The 16,796-nt window shown below is 43.8% G+C and overlaps 4 protein-coding genes across 4 annotated transcripts; 2 read left to right on the top strand and 2 right to left on the bottom strand.

Moving 5' to 3' along the window:
* The first annotated feature begins 1,703 nt into the window (after positions 1-1,703).
* Positions 1,704-4,960, top strand: BCIN_06g05230 (hypothetical protein). The gene is made up of 3 exons (XM_001559094.2): positions 1,704-2,875; positions 2,931-3,034; positions 3,086-4,960. The coding sequence occupies exons 1-3, from the start codon at positions 2,702-2,704 to the stop codon at positions 4,203-4,205; spliced, it is 1,398 nt and encodes a 465-aa protein (XP_001559144.1). The 5' UTR covers positions 1,704-2,701; the 3' UTR covers positions 4,206-4,960.
* Positions 4,961-10,630: 5,670 nt separating this feature from the next.
* Positions 10,631-12,179, bottom strand: BCIN_06g05220 (hypothetical protein). The gene has a single exon (XM_001559098.2). It carries the CDS (start codon positions 11,952-11,954, stop codon positions 10,818-10,820), a length of 1,137 nt encoding a protein of 378 aa, XP_001559148.1. The 5' UTR covers positions 11,955-12,179; the 3' UTR covers positions 10,631-10,817.
* Positions 12,180-12,385: 206 nt separating this feature from the next.
* On the top strand, positions 12,386-13,962 carry BCIN_06g05210 (hypothetical protein). Its single transcript, XM_001559099.2, has 2 exons — positions 12,386-12,603; positions 12,667-13,962. The coding sequence occupies exons 1-2, from the start codon at positions 12,496-12,498 to the stop codon at positions 13,822-13,824; spliced, it is 1,266 nt and encodes a 421-aa protein (XP_001559149.1). The 5' UTR covers positions 12,386-12,495; the 3' UTR covers positions 13,825-13,962.
* Positions 13,963-14,435: 473 nt separating this feature from the next.
* On the bottom strand, positions 14,436-16,405 carry BCIN_06g05200 (hypothetical protein). Its single transcript, XM_024693592.1, has 3 exons — positions 16,057-16,405; positions 15,242-16,007; positions 14,436-15,187 (listed from the first exon to the last, which is right to left on the bottom strand). Exons 1-3 carry the CDS (start codon positions 16,231-16,233, stop codon positions 14,538-14,540), a joined length of 1,593 nt encoding a protein of 530 aa, XP_024549378.1. The 5' UTR covers positions 16,234-16,405; the 3' UTR covers positions 14,436-14,537.
* Between the last annotated feature and the right edge of the window lie 391 nt (positions 16,406-16,796).

Raw genomic sequence — 16,796 nt, 5'->3', positions numbered from 1 at the left:
ACGATCTTCCTTCGAAGCGGCACGACGCTTTCAATATGAGCATATCGCCGTGCGGGGAAGCGTACAATACAGAAAAGGATTGATCTTCAGTGAAAGTTGAAGAGGAATCCGTTCGGTTCGTATAGATCGATGTGAAAGTACCTAAGCCTCCTCCTTTCCATCGATTATTAACCTTATTCGACAGTGCTAGTGGATATCATGTCGGTAGACGGGAATTGTTCACTTCCGACGGTTCTTTTTCCAGAACGAGACGAATTGCTAAAAGAGGACATCACCGCATCTTCGTCAACGATTTGCGCGATTTGTTCCGATGGAGAATTTCATCGAATTGCCATGTGGAAGAGAACGGCATCCGATCAATTTTGTGCTTGGTGGGGGTCTTTCAATCGCATGCACTGTCTAATGCCAGGATTTTGCTTGATGCATTTTGACTGTCACAGAAAAGTTTCTGTTGATGGATTAGCTATTAGATTCAAAAGAGTATATATTATTATACTAGCACGCCTTTGATCTTCGATTTCTGGGGCGGGGAAACGGTGAACTGGAAAATCCGATCACGTTTTTGGATTTGTCGAGAACGATTCCGTGAAAGTTAGTTAATATGCTAGGTATGGACATCACCAGTCTGATCCGATGATGAAAAATCATGATTGGGAACGATATAACACATGAAAATCGAAATTATGTGTGGAATTGAACAAATAGTAAAAGGGCAATGTGATCTAGCACCGAAAAACACGATTAGTCTGTATCAACAATTACGGATGACTTCTAGAAAAATCTAGCTAACTAGTCCCAACTAAGTTGTTCTTCTTGCTAGCGATCGTGATCGTGATAGTGACAGTGACAGTGATGACGATATGGATGGATTTTGTGTGGGCTGGTGCACATATAAACCGTGGGAGCGTTCTCATGTTGATGGGCGAAAACAGATACCGTTGAACGGAACGGATTGAGTCTCTCGGTGTTCTGTTTGTCGAGACTGTCGACTCGGTAGGAACACTGTAGTCGGTAGATTGATAGACAATCTCTCACGATCTCATGATGCTCATTAGATTTAGCTCTCTCTGTCCATTTGAACGGAGACTTGGTCGGAATGTGAGCCGGTTATTACGGACTTTTTTGATTTTCCATGAAAATTCTTGAGGTGCAGCTCCACAGTACTCTGCGTGATTCACCGTGGTTTGGACACTAAGATGTGTCAGCCCTGTAGGAATGACATTTATGCGTGGTCCGAAGAGAAAATTGCATAAAAAATACCTTAATTTTTTTTATTGAGCCGGATGTTAGGATATAAGGATATATTCCACCGTGATCATGCAGCTTGAACTTGATTACCCACCGGTTGATTATCTATCAAGTCACTGCACGCCGTAGATGTTTTGTCATCATCGACCGTCATGTCATGGTCAATGCTTGATGTAAGGGAGATGGAATTGAGTTCTCGAAGCTTTTGGAGCTCTTGGATCTTTCAGTGTCAACTTGATACTATACCTATACCTAGGCGCCTACTTCCGGATATTTAAAGTATTCACGGGTGATGGTGGATCTGAGGTCGGCTTGAGGTGGGATGCAATAAATCCCAGATTCGATGCTTACGAGATCATAGTGTCATCGCCGTGTCCAGAGTACGTATAGATTCTCCTTCTGGAATCTCATACGCTCCGAGGAGTATGTTAAAGCGGCAGTACTCCATTTCTTTTGGCCAGTCTAACCCTCAAGAGCCAGCTCTGGCTTCGGTGACATGTAGTCACCATTTAGGGTTTTAAGTTTCCCTTTAGTCTCCTTCATAAATCTATCTATGCCCAACTAAAATCCGTGATGATGATGATGTATGTAAAATTACGATGGACGGCCCGTGGACGACGTGTATGCTCTCGTTGAAAACATGCCCTATTAGTCTTAATCCATCCGCTCTCGTCGTTCAAAGTGGTACAGCAGACGCCCTGTTCTTGTTTGACGATTCTGAGCCTTTTTCGCACCCCTTCATTCCAACATGTGAGGGTAATGCGAGAAGCGAAAGATGCCCTTCTTTTCTGTTTCCATACATTTGTTTACATTGATACCGAGTTACCTCCAACACGAACCCCAGTCACCCCATCCGTCCCCATCGTCGAACCTGAATACACGAAAAGTCCATATCCCGCAATCCATTCGATGCCAATGTCGAGTCTACTCTACGGAGTGTGGGAGCTTGGGAGAACCCATGCATGATTACTCTTTTTGACTTTATTTTACTGCGCGGACTTAAGGATTCAATCCGAGGGACTAGGATCCAAGAGTCTAGGACTTTATCAACAAGGGGACGCAGCTTCTTTTCCACCGGACCACCTCACATAATCAAAAAAAATATCACCCGCCGTTTCGGTCGACGGGTATAAGGTTTCCTTCCAGGTCCGCCATTAGACTATTAGATATCAAAAGGCGCCTAGCACTTGGGGTTCCCATTTTTAATTATTTTCATATAATTAACGGTCGACCTTTCCAAGTGATACATAGTTTATTACTATTACGCATATTCCCACCACTGCATGTCTACTCAACCTTACAAATCTTTAACTTCAACCTTACCTAGTACTCAGTAGCATCTCGTTAGTTTCTATACGCTCATAAAAGGTTTCCACAGCTTTTCTTCTGGAAACATTTCTATCACTCCAAAACTCTTATTGATGATCACTCAACTTGGAACTCCAATTCCAAGATGACTAATACCGACGAAACAAATCACCCGAAAGGCTCAAAACATGTGGCACGAAAGCGCAAGAGAGACAGTAAGTCAACTGGGCAATTAGTTCCCACATCTCCCAATGAAGCTGGCAAACGACATAAACGAGCCACGAGAGCTTGTGAGCGTTGTCGCAATAAAAAGATAAAAGTATGTACATCATCGTATGACGAGATCTGGCTTTCAAGTTCTAATCATACGACAGTGCGATATTGAACGTGATATTGCTTGCAATGCGTGTGTCGATGCCAATGTGATATGCGAGTCAGGCAATGGAAAGCACACGGAAATCAAAAAGTATCCTCCAGGGTGAGTAAATTTCTACAGTCGTGCAAAACGGCATCTGACATGTGAACTCAGATACACTGAGTGCCTAGAACATAGTAACCAAGCCATGATACTTGTTACCGACAAGCTCTGGCGCATGGTAAAGAATAGAGAGGAATGGACTTTTGCAGAGCCCAGGATGAAGGATGGAGGGAAAGGACCTGTTGTCATACATGATATAGCTCAGGCACTTGGATGTATACGCAATGCACCAGGACTTCCAGAAAACTTCATTGAGGACGCTCCAGCTCTCCTGGCTCGATTATCAGCAGAATCATTAGCAGAAGAAAGGTCGCAACTTGAGCAGGGAATCCAAACTGAAGCCGCTAGGTCTAGCGAAGAAGCAGCTTCACCAGAATCTATCGAAGAAGAAACTTCCCCAGAAACTCCAACAACATTCTCCAAATGGCTACCTTCACTACCGCTTTATCAGTCCGACCCATTTGCTCCATTACCCGAGACAGCGCATCGTAGTTTGGATGAGCCTTCTACTCAGCCCCACCAGCAAGCAATAATCCAAGATCAAAAATTAGACACCTCTAGAATGTCACATGGACCCACGATTAAGTCAGCAAATGCGAGCCAATTTTCAAACGTCAACGTGCTTGTAGGAAACATGATGAGTAATTCACCAAACTTTCCGGCGAGGGAATCATTCAGCAACCGAAACACCGCGGCTGTGGATTTCCGTCGAGCACCTGGATTAAAGATACAACCACAGCCTTATAATTCTCAAGAACAGCCAGCGTTGTCTGCCTCGTCTACAGTATCATCGTTCTCAACTACACATCACACAAACTCGCCATTACAGTCTACCAACTCAACGTTCTCACCTGTTTACCAGGCAAGCACACCATTATCATATTCGGAACATTCTAATCAGTATCACGCTTCGTCATCTTCATCACCATATCTTTCTCACTTACAAAAGGATCCATGTCTCTCCCCTAGTCCGGCTTTGGACGACTTTTCAAACCCACAATTCTACGACCCCGACATGTTATTATTCAATACCCAAGCTACCAGCAACTCTTTCGACGAAGCATCTTATTTGACGTCGAACGATCTCATCTTTGGCTCGGGCTTCGATGAACCAGTAGGGGATTTTTCGTCTGTAGATGAATCTTACCGACAGGATTTGTCAAATTACTAAAACGATACGCCTCTTTTCAAGGCAGAACGGTTTGCAATTTACAATGTAATTGTTTTGGGGGGGTTTCCTGGTAATCACCAGTATCTACTGTATTCACAATGGGAACGGTTTCATTCTCACTTTACTATGATCCGAGGGAGAAGGTTTAACAAGGTCACGATTCATTGATTCAGGAGTTATAGGAACAGGGATATATATACCAGGGCGTTATTCATGGGTTGAATATGTGGAATTCAGGGTTGACTTGGCAATGATAGACGACATGTACATTTTAGAGTTGCAATAAAGCGACCATGTGGACTTGGATACTTAATCAAATAGATTAGTGTAGTTCTCTTATGTTTCACCGAAGAAGAATAGTCAGCCAGGACTCTTTTAGGTCCTGGGAGCAACAATTTCAATGCTCTTTCTTAGAGTCGGGAGAAACTTAACTCGGCGTCTATCTAATAGATGATCCTTCATCCTCTCTATCTCTTGATGGTAATGTCTTAAAGTCCAAAAACGTGATGTGAGTTGTTGGCCTCTCCAACACAGAATTCGGGGAAACAAAGCGGGGCTGCGTTCAGTCAGTCGGGTCTTTACTATATCCCAGGATATCGATATCGATACCAATGCCTATCTCAAAGATCGAAGGACCTAGTTCACTGTTTACAGAAAGGAGTAGCTAATTGTAAGGATAAAAGCTCCTCAACTCCTACCTCGAAAGAGGGAATAGACGGTATTTCGTAGATGCACGATGAAAGTTTGTTTGCACAGGTAAATCACACGTTGATTATTAAGTCGATCAACTTGTTTAACTTTCTGATTTGGTCTATTTAGGACGTTGCAGGATACCAATCAGAGCCCGACGGGGCGGAGTTTATGCATGTCCGGCATATACCAGGGTGTGATTTCCAAATGTCCAGCGAGGGGTGAGTTGAGTAAGCCTTTCGGTCGTCTTGTTATTGTTTCTTTTTGCATAAATTTTAGTGCTCGCGCTCGCGTTGATAGAAGTCCGGAATTACAAGTTCTGTTGATTGTGAAATATTGTGTAGGTGGCTTGCTAGAGAGGGTTCGGATTGAAGTGACTTTCTCCTCGTCCGTTCACTACCTCCCTACTGAGCGACTCATAATGAGTAATCGGGAAAAAGTTTGTATCAACCGAGGACCTCCGCCCCGCTATATCCGTTCTATCCCTTTCCATTCCCACTGACCTGGGTAAAATTCAAGGCATCATATGATATGTACGATCTTTTATATCGCAATTTACATGCAATTTACAAGCTACGAACCACAAACCACGAACCACGATTACATCAACCATCAAAGTTCAAACACATTCCTCCCTCCACCCCCTGGTCAAATGCGGCATTTACTTTGCCTGCTCTGTACAAAATTCCATACATGGGCATATAGATAGTGTCAACGCCAATCGAAGATTCGACACATCGCGAAGTACCAAGAAGGAAGTGCCGAATTACCGGTCGGATATGCTATTTGACGTTCCCGAATTGAGTGGTGGGTGGATGGGATGCTGGCTGGTGAATGGTGGATGGTGGATGAGTGAGTTATTGACATACATTACGTGAGTATTGACTGAGCGATGAATTAGAACTTGTAAACTAGATACATCCACCGCACATTTCTTCACATCCACGGATACAACATAGTGATGTGGACATTGGAGAAAGCAAAACGTGGCTGCTATCAGATGATTTTACAGAGTCGCTGTTAATGGATGGAATTACGGTTTACGATCATCTATTTAGGTTTTGCATCTACTGCGCCAATGAACAACGTATTCGTATATTCACTCGTACGCACGTATTAAACGTGGTGTATGCCCGTTTGAGGATAGATTACACAGCACGGAGTATTATGTGTGCGACGAATTAGATCATCATAACAATTAACAAACGGACGAATCCCAAAAGCCTCCGCGTCGGGCCCGAGTACGGAGACTGGAATCCGAGAAATGTACCGCTCGGAGGGTTTTTTATTCCCACGCCGTTTGAGCTTGGGATGAATGGGATGAATGGGATGAATGGGATGGATGGGATGAGAGGGGCTGAATGACAAGGTATGGACACTTCAATATGCATGGCACCCGCCGTACGAGTCATCCTAACATACCACACCAGTTTCTTGAATCTTACAAGCTCACGCTATCCTAAGATTACCGTCTAATTTATACAGTGCAGTTTTTTCGCGCTTGATAATCCCTGGAGCGGATCAGGTATGCATTAGATGCAACCAATTTTTGTGTTTACGTTATCGGGGAGTAGTGTTCCCGAAAAACACTTTGTGCATTTTTAGCCCCCAAAGTTGGGGAGGGGGGAGGGGGGAGGGGGTGCTGTTTTAATTCCGATGAAATCTCATACCAGGTACATATATCGTACTCTGTAGATTTCTGAATGGAGACGAGATGAGATGCAAGGTCCAGCCTTATCAAGGGACCAGTTCTTATAATGCGCCGCTAATACACTGCGGGGAATTTGGCAGAAGAGGCCGAAGCCGAGTCATAAAGTGCTGATGACTCGGGTCTATCATGTCCGATCCTACCTACCGTGAGACAGTTGTTGGAATTATCTGTTTCTCAGTATATATGTTGTCGGTGTCTGATCTGGCCACTTCACTATACCAAGAAGATGATTGGATAGCAAGATAGCTCTGCTTCGTTCGATGTAATTTATAGCGTACACTGTAAGCATACAAGTGTTATGTTTCAGTTGCTGTCAGCATGCATAATGAGAATCGGTATTATAGAACCGACAGGTTCACAGTTTGTCAGCTTCATTTCCAGGTACTTTACCACCGTTTGGAATCCATGGATGACATGTTTACAACATGTCGGCTTAATGCCTAGGGTGCTAGGGAAGTAAAGACGCATTCAACAAGCAAATCGGGCTGGGTATATCGCATCTTGCATACGGTCTTGTAACGCTTGGCTTTTGTTAAGATAGGAGATGGTAATTCGGGGATTACTGATACTCTTCTCCGCAAACATGTAAGTCAGTTCTGTAGTATTTGTGCTATATTCTGCGTGTGGGGATAATTGTTCGGCTTTTGTGACAGTACACTTCTCCGAACGAAGTTTCTCCTTGGAAAAATATTGTTACCAGTATTACCGCTTTGGTCGCATGGGCTCCATCGTTGGCTAAGTGACTTTGGAGTTTATTTATTGTAGTCAACGTCGCGATTAATTGGGTTGTGCTGTTACGGGAATCTGCGAATACTTTTACTCGAGCTACAAGTAGGTAGTTAGGGTAGGCTGCCTCAACGAATCCCTTTTTTCGTGCTAATGATTCACATGAGAGCTTTCGTGGGTTTCTTTTTCATTTCCTTTCTCGATGTTATATGTGTCTCTATTTTTCTGTCAAAACTCACCGAGGGGCAATCTTCATCAGATGGCCCCTCATAGTGTCAATCAATTAAGAACACATTGCGCTAATCTATGCTTTTAATGTCGCTCAAGGTATGTCGAAGTATTGATATTCTCAATCGAGATATCGTATTTTTTTTATTTCTATGTGATGACATGAAAACCATACGTTGGTTGATAATCGCAGTACTTTCAATTGTTCAGACTGCAGTCTGATACGAACCCTCCCCATGTGTTTATTCTTTCAGGATGCTTCCTTTGGGTCTACAGGCAAGTTCATTGTTCTTGGGCAAGATAAAATCAATAGTTGAAAATATTTCAGCAATCGAATAACTCTTCTCCTCCAACTACTGTCTAAACTATCGGGTACACGTCCGTCTGCATGACGATTAGACGAAAGTCGCATGTCGCAGTTGGGTGCGCTTCGGAGTGTAACTTTTATACAAATGTCTTGTCTCTGGCTATTTGAGTCTCAAGGAAGCAATTTAGATATCTCATATTTTCCTTCTTAGATGCAAAATTGTTGTGGGATTGTATTTTCTAACTATGGTAAACTGTTGTCTTAACGACAGCTGCATGAAAACCCGGCTGCACCACTCAATTAGTTTTCGTAATTCGGAGAGCTCATACAGCCAGCCAGACGATGAACTCTCAGACTTCGCAATCGATAGACTAGATCAAACATAAAATCACAGCTCCCAGAATTGGATCCTCTCACAGCCATCGGCCTAGCATCATCTATAATCCAATTCAACGAATTTGATATCAAAATTGCCGCACCTCTCGATGATCTTAACACTAGCCATCCCTCCTAAGTTCCCAATCGGAGCAAGCTGGATCTGTCCAACTTCCTCTTCTAGTATCCTCTCTAGGACGCATGAACGCGGATTCTCAAATTAACAAATTATATCTCATTTTGAATTTGGAAATACATTCTCCGTGGTGTAGTCGCCATAAGCATGACGCAGACTAATTGGATCGGGGAAATTATTAAGAATATATCTCCGGCACCGAGTGATTCGTTCAAAGTGAAGAGGAAGGTCATGGTGGCACTGAAATTTGAGGAGACAATTTGGGACATTGGAAGGAATTTACAAACGTATGTTTCCGTGTTGATTGTACATCGTGTGGTTACGTTTCTGCGACTGTACCGTTGGTGAGTGAAGATTATTTCTTCAATGTACGAGAGAAGCGTGTGCTGTTGTTTATACATTGTTCGGATTTGATCAAACCTGTTGATGACTATTTCTGTAAGTTTACTAGATCTCAGACTCAGATTCCAAGTATTGTTCTTGTTGGTTGAGTGAAGGGTGTGGGAGGACACAGCTAGTGTTGAAGTATTGCCACCAAGCGCATTCTCTCGGACAATCTCAAATGGTATTTTGGCTCGATGCCTCGTTAATTCATGGTGTATCTCTTGGGTTGGAGCCAATGCATTTGAGTATCAAGAGATCAATCAATGAATGAATCCGAGACGGAAAAAACGTGAGTTTGTGAATGACTACCTGGAGAATCTGTGGCATTCAGGGCTTTAGCTCTCTATAAGTATTACTCTTGCCATCATCACGAGGATGTTATAAAATTACTACCACGCTATGGCTACGGAGGGGTTATCCTCATATCCTGCTCGTCGGAATTGGTCTGTCTGGAACCACTCTCAATCTTCCGCGCTATCTCACAGTATCCGAGCAAACTCAGATAAAGAACCTGCTTATCCAGGCTGGACATAGCGAATATTCCTCTGTAGTCACAGATGCAACAAACTAAGGTGTGTATGTTAACCCTCTCATCTGTGATCAATGACCGTCCTCCATCGCTGCGTTTCACTATCTCTAAAAAAACACCGTTCATTTCCCACTAGCTGAAGACGCGGACCCCCGTCGTGCGGAATCGTGCAATAATGCACTTTACTGAGCCGCACGAAGCCACAATCGGAATTTATTCGCGATGGTATTGTCTTGCGAGGAAAAAGCAGGCTGTATATGGAACTATGTGGAGTATCAAAACGCAGCGAGAGTGTGCAGTCAGATGGATAATGTAGCTAGCTATTATGGAAGAGGTTTTGGGAAGTCGGGACTCGGATGTGATGGCTGGGGTTAGATGTGAGTCATGAGACGCGGTTGGAGATTGCAATGGGGAAAGGTGTGTTAGAAAAGATTGGGGGGGGGGGGGGGGAAAGGGAAAAGAGGAGGTGCGCTGGTTCGCGCGGATGTGGATGGGAATTTTCTCATGGGGAAACTTTTATGCCGGGAGGGAAAAGTAGATGTGAATGCGAACGGTGAAAATAGGGTGTCAGGATGATGTCATGTTGCAAAATTAGAATGCATTAATAACGCGGAGCTGAGGATAGCGATAGCGATAGCGCGATTCTTGCTGTGAGGTGAGAGGGAAGATCTGAATGTATGTGGGAAAGATGAAGGAGCACTTCACGGGACTGCTGTGCACGATTAATCGGAGATGTTTCGGCTAATACTAGATCATGGCGGTTATATTGCGCATAGTGCTAATGAATGGCGGTCTTTCAATATGGCGATAGAATTACAATAGACGACTTGCTCAAACTTTGATCCTCGATTATCTGTGTCGTGAAACTCGATGATCTCCGAAAGTAACAGAATATGTTGAATGCGGCTTTGCTATATACAGCTTGCAAGAAAGATGGCGCCATCATTGTTCGATTATTGGAAGCGGATACTGATATCAATACCACTGAGACGAAGAAAATGGGGACTACACTCATACACCAACCGCTGATATTCGCGATTGGGTTTTAGAGAGATGCAGAGTGCGAGGTTATTGATATGGCAGCGTGCGTAGTCGGATGTTGTGGATGAGGAGGTGAGAAGTGCGTTTCATGGTGGCGATTAAAAATAGATATGGCTTGTTGGTTAGGGATATGCTGATCAGAGGCGCGGATGTAAATATGAGGATTGGGGATCGTGGGGACACGGTTTTGGGGATGGCGATTAGGCAGGGATATTTAAAGGTTGTGAGGATGTTGTTGGAGGGAAAGAGGGTGGAGGACGAATAGGGGGGAAAGTAGGGGTGGAAACAGTCTGCAGTATAGTTTAACAATAAAATTTCCCCGAATTTATCTCAATCCATGTAACAAATCTAATTGGGCGACAAATACTAACACTGAGAATGTTGAAAGCGTTTTCAAAATAGACCGCGACTCAACTGTCTGGCGGGAGGGATAAATTAATAACACACAAAACTTAAGCAAGAATTATCTCCCACAGGCCTCCAAACTAAAAATACATAACGGCCATTTTTCCAGGCTCAGAATTCTGAGCAACAGCCTTGATACCCTCATCCCACTGCTCAATTGAAAATTCGCCCACAATTTCCATGCCACCTACTTTTCCGAGTTTCAACAATCCACTTTCAACGAGTTTGATAAGTCCTTTTACGTCCTCCCTCTCATACATATACTGTCCCCGAATCGTAAGGTTATTCATGACTGCAATCATATATGGAATATCAATATCATTAGTGGTCACCCCCATCAATGACGCTCTTCCGTAATCTCTCAATGACATCAAACAAGCTCTGATGTAACTGGACCCGTTTGCTTGGGGGGGGGACAAATCCATGTATGCGTCAATCGGGCCCAAAGCTTTGGTTTTCGCAAGATCTTCCTCAAAATTGCCAGAAGTCTGTATAATCTCAACGCGTTCATTTGCCGCCGCAAGTTTCTGTAATTTTGACAAGTTCCTACCGACAGCAATGACACGTGCGCCCATTGCTGACGCTAGTTCTACAGCAGCGCTGCTAAACAAACCGGTGGCAGGTGCCACAATGACCGTTTCTCCGGCTTTGAGATCGATTCCTCTAAATCCTCCATAAGGTACCAGATACCGAGCAAGAAGTGAAAGATCTCCGAGAGAATAACCAAGACCTCCTTCTGCTGGACTTCCCAAGAGACGTTTCTCATTCAGTGCATAAACGTTTTCGAGCGGTGTCTTCACGTACTCAGCTAACGAGCCATCACGCCAAAACTCGATGAGCTTTTTCGCTTTGGGGTCTTCTCCAAATACACCAAGACCCCATAGAGCTTTGACATCCGAGTTATCCCGACCTCGAACAAATGGCTCTATAGTCACAAGCTGGCCGATAGACAAAGTGGTAGTATCTGGACCGATGGCTGCAACGCGACCGACTGCACGACCGCAGGGAGTGAAAGGTGTGGGTGTATACAAGTAAGGAATTTTTCCATCGATGAGTTCTTGAATGTCGGGCTCAATGCTCACAGCGAGAACTTTGACGACGAGACTTCCAGGACCAGGCTGGGGTGTGGCAACGGTCTTGACAGTGAGAGGTTGACCTTGGGCTTCAGCGTGGAGCGCCCGCATGCTAGCTGGAAGGGGGAAATCTGTTGAAGACATGGTGAAGTTTGCGTAAGGGATCCGAGATCAATTGAAGTAGAAGATACTGTTTATTTATTTTCCCAAGGCACCTGAACTGATATTTTGATATTGTCTTTATGTAGATAAAAACTTATCTTTCCCTTTCACATTCTCGAGCGCGATATATAAACTCGATGACCCCCGCCAAGAACCATCATCGGATTATCAAGATGCGTAAAGTCCATAATCTCGTTGTCGCTGGCCAAAGACCTTGTGTAAACCTTAAAGATACGAATCAGGGTTAGTTTGAAGATTGGTCAGTAATAACGCACGAACTAGGCGATATATGGACTAGTGGATGAGTGAGTACGATGTGTGGTTAGCGTGGGCGCTAGAAGTGGGGCGGAATGAGGGGTGCATGAATCTCTGTCCTTCTGAGGCTTGTTCTTCCCCTTCATCAACTCGCTTATGTTTCCTTCCGTCGTATATTTTGATTTCTTCTACGTGTTGATATGAGTGTATACACTTCAACAGTCACGATCAGATTGTGCTCGAAATACTTACTCAACTAGCCAATATCATGCCTGTCAAGACGCAAGCCGATGCTAAGGAAGACAGCCAGCGAAAGCGGAGAGTCCACAAAAAGTCAAGGAAGGGTTGTCGAAACTGTAAGCTCCGGAGAGTCAAGGTGAAATATTTCCCCTATGGGTCTTGGCCTAGGACTTTTGACTGACAACATGATATTCCTTAGTGTGATGAGACAAGACCGCATTGCTTGAAGTGTAAAGACTATGGATATGCATGTAATTATGACTCCAAAATACCAGATCTGGAATTGATCTATTCCGAAACTCCTACGACCGTGGAATCGCAGATTGAGCTTGGTCAATCATCATGGTCCATCAATCCTACATCATCTCCACAGATAGCCAGCATCCCTACTACGTTGGAACCATTATGCGTCGTTGGCGATGACATCTCATCATTTGAGCTGGATAGACAGAGCCTCCGTCAACTAGATCGCTTTCAATACGCAACTGTCCTTACCCTTGGAATACCGACTACTACAGGAGTATTCCGTGAATTTGGTATCTTTATGGCGTGTAATCATCCCTTCCTAATGCACACTCTCCAAACCCTCACTGCATGCCACGACCGATATCTTACCCCCCATCAAGCGACATCATCGCGGCGCACATTAACGGAAGCCTATCACTTATCCCGTGCCGCTTCTCTCTTTAACCAAAAGCTCTGTGCGCCAATTGCAAATGACGATAAAGATGCTTTATGGGCCACAGCAGCGCTTTTCGGGATTTTATCCATGTCATCAATCGAAGCTTCCTCTCCCTCCGAGGCATGGCCTCTCGCCGCACCTGCGGATACCGATCTCGAGTGGGTGCGTATGAGCGAATCGAAGACTGCCATTTTCGAGCTCACAAACCCCATGCGCAAAGATAGCATTTTCCGTGTTTCATCCACGGATTACAAGAATTCACTCTACAAACGCAACAGAAATGTTGATCTCTCGTCCCTTCCGACCCGCTTCGTCGAACTCTTCGATTTAAACGAGTATTCCACCGTTAATAATAATCCCTATTATCTGACCCTCACATCTGTTCAGCATATTCTCAGCATCGAATGCGATCAACCAGCCATGTTATCTTTCCTCAGTTTCTTGACCACTATGTCTCCCCAATACAAATTTCTTCTGAAAATGAAAGATCCAAAAGCCTTGCTTCTACTTTCATATTGGTATGCGAAAGTTTGGAGCATGGCGTGGTGGGTAGAACGCAGAGCGATTTTGGAGTGTCAGGCTATTTGTATCTATTTGGATAGATACCATGGCGAGGATTTGTTGATTCAGGAATTGTTGTTGTTTCCAAAGCGAGAATGTGGTCTACTTAGTTAGTGGAAGTTATTAATGAGACTGATAGTAATAAAGGCGAGGAAAGGAGATCGAGGCTAGGGTATCCAATAGTCCGGACTATAGTCCAACAATATAAGATTTTGAATATCCAAAAGTGATTAGAAATCTGAAAATAGTTCAATATTTCAATCACATTCAACATCTCAAATGATTTGAATATTCTGATTGATTTGGAGATTTAATAATCTTCATTGTTAGACTGCAGTTTAGATTATTAGATTCTGGTTTAACACTAGCTTTCAGTTTTGTCGCAAGCCTCATAGTTAGTCAAAATCAGACAACCAAGCGACCCAGAAACTTTTCTGGGTTATAGTTTCTGCGTACCAATAAGGAATTACATTGCAGGGTGCGATAGTAAGGGAAGCCAGAATGAACCAGATCATGTTTGATCGTGTTAGGCATTCAGTACATTTGCTTCGTGATAGTCCTTCATTCTCGGAATTTCAAGACATTGCATTCCTGAATCCAACTTCCAGCTTCGCAATAGATACACGCTACGCATCTGAAATTGTCTCTGGGCGGGAAGAAGGAATGTTAATCGTACGAGTGAGCTTTTGTGGCGAACTTCGAATCGCAACCTTACTTGAAAGCCCTAAAATCGATTTATAAAGGATTTCTTTATTAAAGAGTATCATTAATCTATGTTCGGCTCTAAAATTATGCCAAAATTCCGTGCTAACGGCTCTCTAAACCATTTAAGCAAACAAAGTGCCATCAAAGTCTTTCCCACTTGTAATGTTTGTTAGGGTCCAGTTTCCAAAGCAAACATATTCATAATTTGCTAACGCTGTCGCATTAGTCTGACTCTCCAAGAATTTACTCATTTCACACATTCCATCTACTCTGCCTTTGCACGCACCACCTCGAATGGTATCTAATGGAAGTATACCATTGTTGAGTCTCATTCTGATGAATTTATTCGGGGCATTTGCGGGATCGTATCCATATTGAGTTGGTGTGTATTGAACCTTTGAAGTTCTTTCGGCTGTTGGGTTGGCGGAGCTGCATCCGATGGTTTCGGTGATGAGACGAGCGCCGAATGGGGTGATTTGTGAGAGAATAAACTTTCTATTCGGGTTGGGTGGGTATTGTGTTAGGCTTGGAGCGTCCCGGAAATAATCCATACTCATTGCTGTTAAAGCAGAGACGATGATATCGTCGTGAGAGAAATCGGCGTAGAACTTTTGGTCCAATGGGAAGGTAGTTGGGTTATCGTCAAGGGTGGAATTCACGGATGAGTCAGAAGAGGTGATATATTGGTGTTGAAGACGGGCAAGAAGCTCTTGAACATATCCAAGTCCTTGCGCGCGTCCAGTAGGATTTCCATACGAATAATCGTACCAGTCTAATGGGATTGTCAGTATGAGTACCATGAAAATCACCAGAGCCGCAAACTTACATATCATGTCTAGAGTATTTTCAAACCCGGCCCACTCATCTTCGGTGAACAACTCGCAGAAGTCGCTCATACCGATATACGCATACTCGTATGCGCAAATGCTTTGCATAGCATAGGTATCATTGTATGTCAATTCAAAACCAGAAGGTGCATATTGCTGTAATCTTTTGGTCGCGCTACTCAGGTATATCGGAAGATAAGTGTAAAGATCATAATCTCCAATGTTCCAAATCCCATCAGTAAAATCGTTGAAACAGCTATCATATGATGCCAAGGTATTATTCTCGGTTCCTCCTTCAGGAATAATTACCACATCAAATCCGGCAGTCACGTTTTCGAAACTAGGATCTGGGATGGTTGCATAACTTGGACCAAAGAATCCTAATGCCCAGTTGATTTGACTGTTCTCGATTCTCGATTGTGAGGTCGTGCGCAAGGTGACCTTAGGACGTGCAGTGCCGTTGGGGTATAGAGGATCGTAGGCAAGTTGCCCAATGGATGCATTGTATAAAGTTCGGCCGTATCGATTCCAGAAAGAGACACCAGAAGTAAATTCTGTAATTGCGCCCATTCCAGTCAGGAGACCATTGTCGACCATTGCATAGTCGTAAGTGTTGAGGAAAGCAAGAGGACCAGAGAATGTCGCGTTAGTAGAGGCTGAGGTGAAATTCTTGACCTTCTCAGCAAATCGCTCATCATTAACGCCGTCATCTTCTGAAGTTGTCTGAAAACGCTGCGCATGTCTTTGAAGGGTTTGTACCGATTCCTTGACTGAGATTAGTTGGTTATTCGGGATCGTGAAGAAAGCTACGTACAACTTGACAGCCTTCTGGAAGTCCGACATAATCAACACCGAAGTAGTTTTCGTCGTTGTCAGAATAGGGAGTCATTTCACCCCAGTACTTTTGGATTTGATTAATATCAGTCAGAAGCTGGGCGGCAGTAGCCGACGCCAGCAAGGCGTTAGTAGCAACCAATGTGGAAAGATACATGGTGAGATGTAATCAAAGCAAGAGAATGAGTGAGAACAACTGGAGATCTAACAAGAATTTTTCCGCTTTGGTTTGAGACTTGAGATTATATACAATTCTTACCATTGGAGAGGTTTCTGTGTTTGGAAATTTGAAGGGATGATCATCGTTTCCTCACCAGGCTGACTTTATCGGAGCGAGATGAGCACTTACTCTGCTGTACATCCGTCCGGCCTTCCTAAAGCGAATAAAATACCCACGTTGAAAGTAGTGGTATCTGGATTCCACTATTCTCATGCATGTCGAAGCATAATTGACTTCATCAGATCATTAGATATCAGGAACAACCTCGTCGTCTCCCAACAATCCAAAAATTGTCCAGCCATCTTTAATAAGGATGACGTGGGTTTATACTAGCCTTGCATGATGGCCAATCCACGTCGAGAAACCTGGGACAGCTATAGCTTAATAAATGGGCTTCTCCACGCTTTTCCAGTATTTCATTTGTTGCAGGTCGGTTTATACTCGGGAGCTAACCAGTTTTCGTCCCATGGTGATTTGTATGGAGTAGCGAGTCAAGCTTT

Source organism: Botrytis cinerea, chromosome 6 (assembly GCF_000143535.2).
Source record: "Botrytis cinerea B05.10 chromosome 6, complete sequence".
Taxonomy (NCBI): domain Eukaryota; kingdom Fungi; phylum Ascomycota; class Leotiomycetes; order Helotiales; family Sclerotiniaceae; genus Botrytis; species Botrytis cinerea.
Note: the sequence above shows the minus strand (reverse complement) of the source record. Positions and strands in the feature narration are given on the sequence as shown.

Excerpts from the sequence above, each read along its gene's own strand:
- BCIN_06g05230 (XM_001559094.2), top strand. The coding sequence starts at position 2,702 with ATGACTAATACCGACGAAACAAATCACCCGAAAGGCTCAAAACATGTG. Across the intron at positions 2,876-2,930 it reads GTCGCAATAAAAAGATAAAA|TGCGATATTGAACGTGATAT; the intron begins GTATGTACATCA and ends ATCATACGACAG. Across the intron at positions 3,035-3,085 it reads ATCAAAAAGTATCCTCCAGG|ATACACTGAGTGCCTAGAAC; the intron begins GTGAGTAAATTT and ends ATGTGAACTCAG.
- BCIN_06g05220 (XM_001559098.2), bottom strand. The coding sequence starts at position 11,954 with ATGTCTTCAACAGATTTCCCCCTTCCAGCTAGCATGCGGGCGCTCCAC.
- BCIN_06g05210 (XM_001559099.2), top strand. The coding sequence starts at position 12,496 with ATGCCTGTCAAGACGCAAGCCGATGCTAAGGAAGACAGCCAGCGAAAG. Across the intron at positions 12,604-12,666 it reads GTAAGCTCCGGAGAGTCAAG|TGTGATGAGACAAGACCGCA; the intron begins GTGAAATATTTC and ends GATATTCCTTAG.
- BCIN_06g05200 (XM_024693592.1), bottom strand. The coding sequence starts at position 16,233 with ATGTATCTTTCCACATTGGTTGCTACTAACGCCTTGCTGGCGTCGGCT. Across the intron at positions 16,008-16,056 it reads TTCCAGAAGGCTGTCAAGTT|GAATCGGTACAAACCCTTCA; the intron begins GTACGTAGCTTT and ends ATCTCAGTCAAG. Across the intron at positions 15,188-15,241 it reads AAATACTCTAGACATGATAT|ACTGGTACGATTATTCGTAT; the intron begins GTAAGTTTGCGG and ends CAATCCCATTAG.